Source organism: Streptopelia decaocto, assembly GCF_964273445.1.
Source record: "Streptopelia decaocto genome assembly, chromosome: 1".
NCBI classification, from domain to species: Eukaryota; Metazoa; Chordata; class Aves; order Columbiformes; family Columbidae; genus Streptopelia; species Streptopelia decaocto.
Genome location: NC_138663.1, coordinates 48326259 through 48336743, shown reverse-complemented (window position 1 = coordinate 48336743; position 10485 = coordinate 48326259). Strand labels below are relative to the sequence as shown.

General features: G+C 48.7%; 1 protein-coding gene across 2 annotated transcripts; it reads right to left on the bottom strand.

The window, feature by feature from the left end:
• Nucleotides 1-1192: 1192 nt before the first annotated feature.
• Nucleotides 1193-6196, bottom strand: DUSP6 (dual specificity phosphatase 6). Of its 2 annotated transcripts, XM_082055938.1 has the most exons (3): nucleotides 5105-6172; nucleotides 4098-4535; nucleotides 1193-2698 (listed from the first exon to the last, which is right to left on the bottom strand). In XM_082055938.1, exons 1-3 carry the CDS (start codon nucleotides 5505-5507, stop codon nucleotides 2391-2393), a joined length of 1149 nt encoding a protein of 382 aa, XP_081912064.1. In that variant the 5' UTR covers nucleotides 5508-6172; the 3' UTR covers nucleotides 1193-2390. The 2 variants fall into 2 exon arrangements, with proteins under 2 accessions (XP_081912064.1, XP_081912063.1); XM_082055937.1 differs by lacking the exon at nucleotides 4098-4535 and having other exon boundaries at nucleotides 5105-6196.
• Between the last annotated feature and the right edge of the window lie 4289 nt (nucleotides 6197-10485).

Below are 10485 nucleotides of genomic sequence, written 5' to 3'. Positions count from 1 at the left end.
TTCAGCAGAACAGTAGGGACACAGCTATGTAGGTTCTACAAGGAAAGCAGATTAATAATCCACAAAGAGGAAACTGGCTAAAATTATCCACAGATCATATTTAAAAAAAAAAAAAAAAAAAAAGGGAGTCACTTGAGCTGCAGCTGGACAGGAAATTGCTAGAGCTGCTTGCAAATCTCCACTTTGAACAGAGCAGCACAGGGAATGCCAAGAGCGGAAACGGTTCAAAACTGGATTAGCACAAGCCAAGTTTAACTGCAACCCACTTCTACTTTCACAGTTTATGCACTCAATCTAGGCCACTACTGCATGAGACACTGACTCACTTTTTTCCCATGTTTCATTTGCTTTTCATTTCACACACTTGCAGTTTCTAAAATTACTTGAAATTTACTCCGGCTGTCAGTTCTGCAGAACCCCAGACAACAGCCTCAGCTGCAGCATTAGCCCATCGCCGCGGTGCTGCACGTGGATTTTTGGCACCATCCTGCCTTGGGCCACTTCTCATCAGGAAGGATGTTAATGGAAATAAATGGCAGCAGGAAGCTTTGCAATCACTATAATCCCCCTTTTTCCTTCTGCAGAGGCAGGACTACTTGGAGGGTCCAAAGAGGAAATGAGGTGACTAAGGGTATATAGAGACTTTTCCTCCTTGCCTTCACCTGCTAAATTGAAATGTGGCTGAACAACAACAGAAAAAAAAAAATAAAAAATTAAAAAAAAAAAAAATCATTTACAGGCTGCAGACTGTTGATGAATCTGTGGAATGAGCTCCTGCCAGACAGAAAAGGAGAGCACAAACCCAGCTCCTGGCACCTGTAATAGAGCGGTCAAAACTTGTACTCAAACCCAGAAAACAGCAGCTCCCCACTCTTACAAAGAAAAATCCATATGGCCCAGGGCCAGGTATATCCCTGAGGCAGCAAAGGGATGACAAAATACTTACAAAATACTTTGCAATTAACCTAAAGGCCTTCAAAAGCATTCCCTTCACCAAAGCAAGACAAAAATCCAGCACATGCACTGTTTATTCATTTAGGCACCAGTGGACCAAAGGGGAAATCAAGGCTTTATTGTCTTAGGGGCTGTACAAAAGCTATTGAAAGCAATCATTACCTTTAAACATAACCACATGTGTATGTGCAATTAACCACACCCACGCAGAGGGGAAAGGGGGAAGAAAGCAGCCAGGTTCTCAATAGCCAAAAATAGTTATTTATTAATAATTTAAGGTTTTACATTCTTATAGTAAACTCCATCTTAAAACTTTTACACCGTGAATTAGACTCTCCCTTATTGGCAACCGTGTGCAGGTTCACTGTGCGTACACACAGGTACAAATGCTCGCACATACTTCCAGTTTTATATGAAAAAAAAGAAAGACGCAAAATATTGCATTTGAGGTGAAGCTCCCTGAAGAGTTTGTACAGAGGTAATGCACTGTTTAGCACATCTGAAGTTTTAAAAAGTGATCAAAAATCTTTTGCATTCAAAGACAAATCTCCTCCCAGATGATCTATTTACAAAAGGTAAGGCAAAAAATTAATTTAATTTAAAAAATATATATATATATATATCATGTGGAAACCACATCAAGAGCATGAGGAAAAAAAAAGTCACCACAAGAAAAATATATGAAAGAAGAGACTGTACTTGCTCACAAAACATGACTTACAAACTTCTCACCATTGCTATTTCTCCCTCATGGAAAACTTGCTTCAGCTGAACAATAAAATTATGCATGCTGCAAATATATTCTTTGCAATTAAAAAAAAAAGAATTTATGAAGAGAACAAAAACATGGATCTCCCTTGGATTGATTTCTTGAATACATGTGAATTCAAAAAAAAGAAAAACTCAAATCGATTTAGGATTAAATATTTACATAGATCAAGTAGGATACTACCAAGCTTCTGGCAAACAAGTACTCCAAATACAACTAAGCTGAAATCTCTTTCTTTGGCTCCTCTAAATTAAAACAAACAAACAAAAATAACCAGTCTTCACTGAAGACAAAAATGTGTGTCACAGATCCGAAAGCAGAGAGGGAAGCAGGACAGTTGCAGTCTCCCGAGAACACATGCTCAGCCTGTCCAGCCTTACCCTACCCCCCTGCAAGTCCTCAGATCCAAGACACTGCACAAGCGGGGACAAGCGCACTGCCCACCTGCCACCAGGTCACTGTGGTGCTTCCCCGAGAGCTCACCACGTTCCCTCCCTTCGTCATAGCCGATTCCATACTGCGTAACCTTTCCTAGCTTGCACTGGCAGCTGCTTTTTGATAGCAGAGGCCAGAAAAAGAGAAAGCTGTGTTTTCTTTATCACTGCCAAAGAGAAACCGTTGAGGAGTGATCCCATGAAATGGACAGGAGAAGGGAGGTGGTGGGAGCTCACGTGGACTGCAGGGAATCCACCTGGAAGACGTTCTGGTTGGAAGGGGTGGTGAAGTACAGCTGCTGGTTTGGCACTCTATTGTCACAGGGGCTGCTCAGCCCCAGAGTCCGCTCAAAGTCCAGCAGCTGACCCATGAAGTTGAAATTGGGTGAAATGTTGGACTTCTTCATTTTGACAATATCATAGGCATCATTCATAGACAAGTTGAGCTTCTGCATGAGGTAGGCCACTGTCACCGTGACCGAGCGGCTGATCCCTGCTAAGCAATGCACCAGGACACCGCAGTTCTTCCCCCGTGCTTCATCTGTACAGAGACAAAGAGGCAGAGAAGGACACATAAGACAGGGGGTTGGTAACTGATCTCTCAACACAAGTGAGATCAGTATCAAGCAGGAAGAAAGGACGATTCTGATCCCAGTGGCCAGCAGTGCAATGCAAGAGTTAACCTCACTGGTTTAAAACCAGAACAAGAGGAGAATCAACCCCCCTACGTATAGGTACCCAAGTCCAAGAGCTGAGAACACCAAGAATGAGACAAAGGGAGCAGGGTATGTTGCATGACACTATTTTAAAAGTCAGTTTTAAAAGACAGGCTTTTGCCTGGAGATTTGCCTCGAATTCTTACAGTCCCCTTGCCCCAGCATGGAAATCCTGCAATATGTCACTGAATGCCTTTTATACAGACCAGCAGACTGCAAAGGTCTATTAAATTATTCTCCAACTGTTGTGCAGCTAACAATGGAGGTATTCAGGCATTTTAAAAGAATGAGGGAAGTCACAGGGGACAGCCCATTAGGAGGAACAGGATGTCAACATTGGTTGAAAATGGGTTCCTTTGTAATAGGAAATGCATTACAATGCCTGGAGATTAGTTTCTTTGTGGCTTCCAGCCCACATTTCTTCCTGCTGGGCTCAGATTACCTACATACTCCACTACTACCGGTATCATTCAACCGGATTACAGCACAGCTTCCCAACAGATAATGCAATGCCCAACCCGCCGCACCCCGATGGGGTGTTTTTAGTCCTCCCTGAAACGAAGGAGAGTTCAGATTTTAACCAGAACTTCTTGAGCCCAAGGGGACGTGTTTCCAAAGCTCACAGATAACGTCTAAGGGCTGGTTAAGCGAGGCACCGAGCCCGAGAGGTATATCATTATTACCATAAGATTTAATTAAAGCTCTGACTATACATTTGCCAAGGATACCCGTTATGAATGACTTGTATTTAAAACTTGAAGTTAGCTTCTCAGGTATTTTTTATTATACTATTATTTAGTAACCTCAAGCGGGAAAAAAAAAGAAAATGAACAGCATGCAACAAAAGTAAGGACGAATAAGCCATCAACCCCTGGCTCATTTACCTGCCCCCTCCCGCCAGGAAGAGATTTTAAAAGATCCCCCATCCTGCGCATTGCTCAGTCCCCAGCTCCAACACAAACTGCTCGGGGAAGAATCCCGGAATCCCAGAGCCTGCCAAACCAAACCAGCAATGCGTTTGCAACCTGCAAACGTCGCTTACAATTCACCAGGGCTCCCCAATAACCCCCAAAGAGCCCCCATCCGCCCCTCAAATTAAGAGGACTTTAAAACTAGAGCGAGCATTCCCAGAGACTGACAGAATCGCTGCGACTGCTTCTCGCCCGAAATTTCCTTAATTCTGCTGCTTGACATATAGGTAGTTATCAAATAATCGGGTCTCACCTATAAAGGAGATGGCCTCAGGAAAGAACTGAGACAGATTTTGGCTCCAGTGGTCAGAGATCGGGATCTGTTTGTACTTGAATTCGCCGGCATTTTCAAAGAGATTAGGCAGGTTGGGGGTAACATTCAAGATGTATTTAATGCCAAACTCTTCTAAAACGTCCAGATTAGTGGAGTCCTTGGCACAGCCTAAGTAGAGGTAGGGTAAAATCTCCACCGGGAAGGAAGGCTGGTTGTTGGAGAGAGGGCTGCCATCGGAGTCCGTGGCACTATTGGGGTCTCTGTCAATGTCAGATTCAATGTCTGATGAGGAATCGGAGCTGATTCGAAGGCCTCCCAAGCCCAGAACTGGCAAAGGAGGAGAGCTGCTGCTACACGAACTGTCTAGGTTAGTTTCGCAGTGCAGGGCGAACTCGGCCTGGAACTTGCTGAAACCACCTGGGGAGAAAAACGAAGTGAGGGGGAAAAATGTAGCCTGATATAAGATGGCAAGCCGACTTCCCTGGTACCGTCCTGTCTGCAAAGGGTCAGCTGCTTCCCACCCTCTGGAGCCCCGGGAAAAAAAAAAAAAAGTCACAATCTCACGCAGCCGGACTAACCTAAAAGAAGGCTTAAGAAAATCGCCCGCTGCGGCGGAGTGCTCAGCACGGTGAAGATTAAAGCTCTGTGCCGCTTCGCCCTGCGGGGACCTCTGGAGACATGTCTCGGCAGCAAGTCCTTCTGTCCTCCCCGGCTCATACCGGGATTCCCGTTAGCCCTGTCCTTCCCACGCCGCTATAGCGACTCCAGCCCTCGAGGTCTCTTTAAACAAAGCGAGGACAGGGATGCTGGGGAGGGAGAGGGCAGGGGGCTTTTCAGGTTGGCGTCTTCCAGAAGCCTCAGTGTGCAATGCCTGGGGGACGCTGCGGACAACCCCCCTCCCTTCCCCGGGCAGAGAACCGCACAGCCCCGGGCCCCCCGGCAGGCAGGCGACGATCTGTCCCCCAACCCCGGGCGGCCCTTCTCACCTTCCAGATAAAACGCCTTGCAACCTTCGTCTTTAAGGCGTTTGAGGAGCAGCCCTAGCACAGACTCGCCGCCCGTGTTCTCGTTCCAGTCGCGGCTGTGCTCGTCGTACAGCACCACTGTGTCGGTGCCGCACCGGCGGGCGAAGCGCTCCCGGTCCTCCTCGCTGCTGGAGACGAGGGAGCGCAGGGGCAGGTTGCCCTTCTGCAGCCGCCGCAGCATGATGCCAGGGATGGCCACGTTGATGGCCGACTCGATGTGGGACGACTCGTACAACTCCTGCGGCCGACAGTCCATCAGCAGCAGCCGGTCGTTGCCCATCTCCAGCTGCTCGTTCAGCCACGCTACGGATTTACTAATCGCCATTTCCGACGCGAAAGGGACGGGTCTGAACGTATCTAGCATGAGGAAGGACGGGGGAAGCGGAGCGTGCTCTGGAAGCGCCCCTCTCTCTCACAGAGGCATGCGGCTGGCTCGGCGGGCGGGCTGCACCCCTCCAACTCCGCACAACTTATCTCCCTCCGCCCCAGGAAAATGAATCACGCAGCCCCCCCGCGCCGCCTCCCCCGCGCCGGGCGGCGGTGGAGTCACGGGGAGGCAGAAGCAGCCCCGGCGTGTGTGTGTAAGTGTGTGCGCGTGTAAGTGTATGTGTGTGTGTGTAAGAGTGTGTCTGTGTAAGTGTGTGTCCCTGCGTGCGCGCAGCCAGCCTGCCCGGTCTCTTCTTTTTTTTTTTGTCAATGAATCCCTGAATGAACCTGCCTAATCGCTGCTGCAGCCCGAGCCCTTGGGCTTTTCCTCCGCCCGGAGTGAATGAAATCCAATTAACGTGCCGCCGCGCAGGGCTCCCCCACTCAGCGCAGAAACGCGCCGGGGGTGCCGGTGTTGGTGCCGCCGCTGCCCCTTCCCCGCCCGCAGCAGCAGCCGCCCCTCTGCCGCGGCCCCGCGCAGCCCGGCGACTCCTCAATGGGCACAACCGCGGGACGCCTCAATGGATACATTCTCCGGAACAGCCAATGGGGGCGCGCGGAAGGGGCTTGTTGCCGCGGCGACGGGCCGGCTGGAACAGGTTGTGTTGATGAATCGTTAATGAGTTTGTCATTCACAAAAAAACGGAAAGGAATTTCCGCTCCGGATAAGCCGAGTGCAAACAAGCGGCAGCCGCGGCGCGGCGGGCGGGGGTGGCGGGGGCAGGTGAGGGGGCGCGGCCCGGCCCGGCCCTCCCCTCCCTTCCCCGCCGCGGGCGGAACAAAAGGCATGTTTTCTCTCTCTGTTTTCTCTCCCTAAATCTCACAGTAGTGGGGGGGCGGCCGCGTCCCCCTTAATTCCTCAGCACTGACCCCGGCCCGGTTTTTCATTAGGGAGTTCCGGGAGTCCCATTTTTAGGGAGGCGGGTAGCCCCTGTCCTCAGTTGATCTCTACACGGGTGAAGGGTAAACCCCGAGCTAACCTCTTCCTACGTGGCCCGGCTTTATTCGCTGCACGAAACGCAGCTGAGTAGCCTGCACCGCCGCAGGAGCAGCCTGCGGGCGCTGCTAGAGCCTGGCCGGGCCACCCTAACAACGCGACCGGGGAAGGCGGCGCGGCCGGCCCCTCCAGGTAGCCGCTAACTGAACCGTGCTCACCCGGCTGCGACGCGGGGCCGCCGCTAGCGCTGAGCCAGCGCGGAGCCCCCAGACGCCCCCGGTGGCACGGGGAGCGCCCTGCCCGCCGCCAGAACGTCGGGGTCCGGCCCGGGGGGCCCGTCGCACCTGGCAGCCCCCGCGCAGGCGGCCCCCGGCCGCCGCACCGGCTCCTCCCGCGGGCGTCCTGCGGGTGGGGCCCCGGCGTCCAGCGCTTCCCCCTAGCCCCGGCCGGGCGGAAGGGCACTGCGGTCCCTGCCGCACCGGCAGGCGGTCGTGGGGGCTGCGAGGCTCGGCGGAGCGGCGCCGGGGTAGCTGGGGGCGGGAGCGACCGGGCGGAGCGGCGCCTGGGGGCCGGTAGAGTGGGGCTGACGGTGCCGAAGGCTGAGCCGGGTGGGGTTGTTCCAAGGTGCGGGTTAGCAAGGGGGTAAGTGAAAAAACAAGGAGAGAAAATAAATCGGGAGAAGCCTGGCTTTAAATGCTAATCCCGTCGCCAACATCTGCCTGGGAATAAAATTGTTCTGAAGAAGCTAATCTCATTTACACTGCTGCTGTGCTTCAGGGCTGATTATTTTTAACCCCGGCTGAAGGAGGTTTCTTAGGTAGGGAGTGACTGGAGAGCGTTGACCCTGGGAACACATGGGGTATGGACAGTCCTGTGTGTTGTGCTCAGAAAAAAGCCATGACGTTAATTAAAGTTGGCACATCAGTCACTGTGGTTTCAAGCAAGGCTGACACCCAGATGGCATTAAAGACATCCTCCCAGTGGGGATTTTGAGAGGATCCCTGCTTGCTACCTTTTTCAAAGGCCTGAAAGTAGGACTGAAGTGTTACACAAACCTTGCCCTGGCCCTAAACTGGGGCATTTGGCCAATCCAATGTGCATTTCGCTGGACACATGCACACACATCACCTACTTTGTCCCACCGCTCAGTGGGGCCAAATTCTCCAGTTTGCCTTGCCCAACATTAAGGACTTTCCACGCTGTTCTTACCAAGTGTTTTACTTGCTGTTCAGCTCTGTGCCTTCAGGGTATGGTGTTTAATTGTTCGGAGCAGTAACAGAGCAAAGCAGGAACCTTTGATTTTTATGTATTAATTTGTTGATTCCCCACCCCACTACATTTAAGTCTTTTTTTTTTTTTTTTTTTTCCAACCCATTATAAGTGCTCAAGCAGGACAGCAAATTTTTGAGGGCTGGCACTGTTGGTCACGCCGTATTGATATGGCAAACAGCACAGTCCTGGTAAAATGAATAATCAGGTCATTATTTAAGTCCTACTTTTATTTATTCTTAAAAGTGGCACCATATTTATTCTTTATCTTCTCAAGTGTATGAGGTGAACTTTTGTTCAAATTTTACAAACTAATGTAACCCTGACCTCAGCCTTACCAACCATGGATTTCAGGCTTAAGAAATGGAAGTTCTGGAAACAGAAGTTCTGTGAAGCACAAGCAACTGAAATAGAAACTCTCAAATAACCATAACTGTAGTTATCTCTTAAGTTGCAGTGTAATGCAATGTTTGTCTTACAGCCATCCTGAACATTTTCAATACAACGATTTCGATATAACATTGTGACAATTCCCAGCTAGTCTGACATAATGGTAAATACATTTTGTTCCTTGCAATCCATGTTACTATTAATTAACATGATTCTTTGGGGTCACATTGTATTTGATAACATTTTTAAAAATGAAGATACACAGAAAAACATCAGCATGTTACAGAATGAGGATTAAAAGAAAACAGAACAAGCCCCAAATTACTTCCATCAAACACTTCCACATTCATATAAGGTAAATTTGCCTCTCTGGTGACTAAAATATTTTAGGAAGAAAACATGTTCTAATTATCATCTTCAGGGCATTTTCAGTGACGTTTCATGGCAGTGGTTTAAAATAAAAATCTTAGTCATTCAATGTTTCAACCGAAAGCTACGTATTATGCAAGCAGTTCATCAAACCCATTGAGATACCTGCCTAGCAGTAATGCAACAATAAATAATGATAGCATTTAAAGAGATTTTTATTGCTAGCACTGTCAGATCAGATTGAAATGTTACGAGCATTAAGGTTAAGTATATAAAGGCAATAAAATGCTAGATGAAGCATGCTCAAGAGAGTTGTATTTCCCCAGTGGAGCTGGGACAGAGACTTGTAATGAGGATGGCTATCACCAGCTAATTGCATGGCAGCACTCTGAGGGTGCCATTTGTTGAGCTGGGACCCAGGCAGGAGGTTTTGCACTGCAGCGGAGTTCAAGAAGTAAAACTCTAATTACACCTTTTAAATTTGTAGTGGTACCTCCCTCAGCACACACCAGCTGAAGAAGACTAAAGGAGAATGAAAACTATGTGGGACATTGTTATCTTTGTGTTCATGTGCATGTATGAGCTCACTTTTCCTCTTTCTGTCTGAACCACATTGTCCTGTCAGTCACTGAGGGATGCAGCAGTGGACTCAGTTAACCATGCTACTAACCATTGATGCTTTGTCAGAGACCAGACCTACAGCCCAAGCCTCACCAGGAGGTGAGGTCACTTATCCTTCAGCTTCCAGAAGTTTTTGCAGTACCTAGGCAGTATAAAGAGCCTATTCCTGTTCACCATGACCCCCTCAGTCATCCACTCACTGACAGAGTTAGCTTTTGAACCCTGAAATGTGGGGTTTCTCTTACTTGTGGTTTATTTTTTAATTTTATACCTCCCTGGCTGCAAATGAAACCTCTTCGCCCCAACTCAAAGCATACTCATCACAAAAAGCCTGTTTTGCTGGTTTTTGGATCATAAGCTTTTGCTCATTCTTGGCATGTGTAGAGGCTTGAATAGATCACTGTGAGTGTCTATAGCCTGAGCTTGTCTTGCCCAGAGATGCAGACACAGAGGACAAGTCCCTCATGGAGGATGGAGATTGGAGTTCAGTGTTGCTTTGTCCAGTTCCTTCATGTCTCTCCCTGCAACAAGAACCCTGGCCCTGAATTAGGCAGGCAGGCTATCTACATAGTGTAATGGGAGAGAGAAGTACCAAGAAGGCAAGTATCTATGACATTTTGAAACCAGGCCAGCTGGGCCGCTGTGAGACATTTCACAGCCTGGGATACTGAGGCAGCGATGTGGAGGCATCCTCAGGAGGTCAAGTACTGATGAAGTTTCTTCTTTCATCAGACATCAGGGATGGGAAAGTTTTCTTCTTATGTGTTTTCTTCCTCTAAAGGTGCAGGTTTGGCCTTCTACTTGACTTGGAGCAGAATTTGATAGAAGCCTGTCTTTCTATGAGAAGATGAAGCCTAGAACAGGAAAGGCTTTTCTGCTGCTTTGGTCAGACCTTTCCCATGTTGCATCAATCAATATTTATCATACAAATGCAGGGACTCCAGCCTTGGTTTTCCACATCCCACTGATGACTTGAATCGAATTTGCAGACACACTGTCTTTCTCAGTGCTGTTTGATGTCAGGCAAGTGATGTATACTCTGGGATTGCCTGGTGGAGAAGGCCAAGGAGCATGAAACATGCTGACATCAGGATTTTGGTTGAGAAGCCAACTCAACTCAACTCTGCAAGTGCCAGTGCTTGGAAAATGTAATGAAGAGGGGTTTCTCCACTGACAGGTCATGCTTAGGCATGGGTTTTGAGTATCTTGACTGTCAGCTTTGACTGAACCATCAGATGTCTGTGGTTCAGCTAGGTAGTCATTCAACTTTAGATGTCAGAAGTTAGATGTTATGTGTCAGCTAGACGTTTCTCTTAATAATCACTTTCAG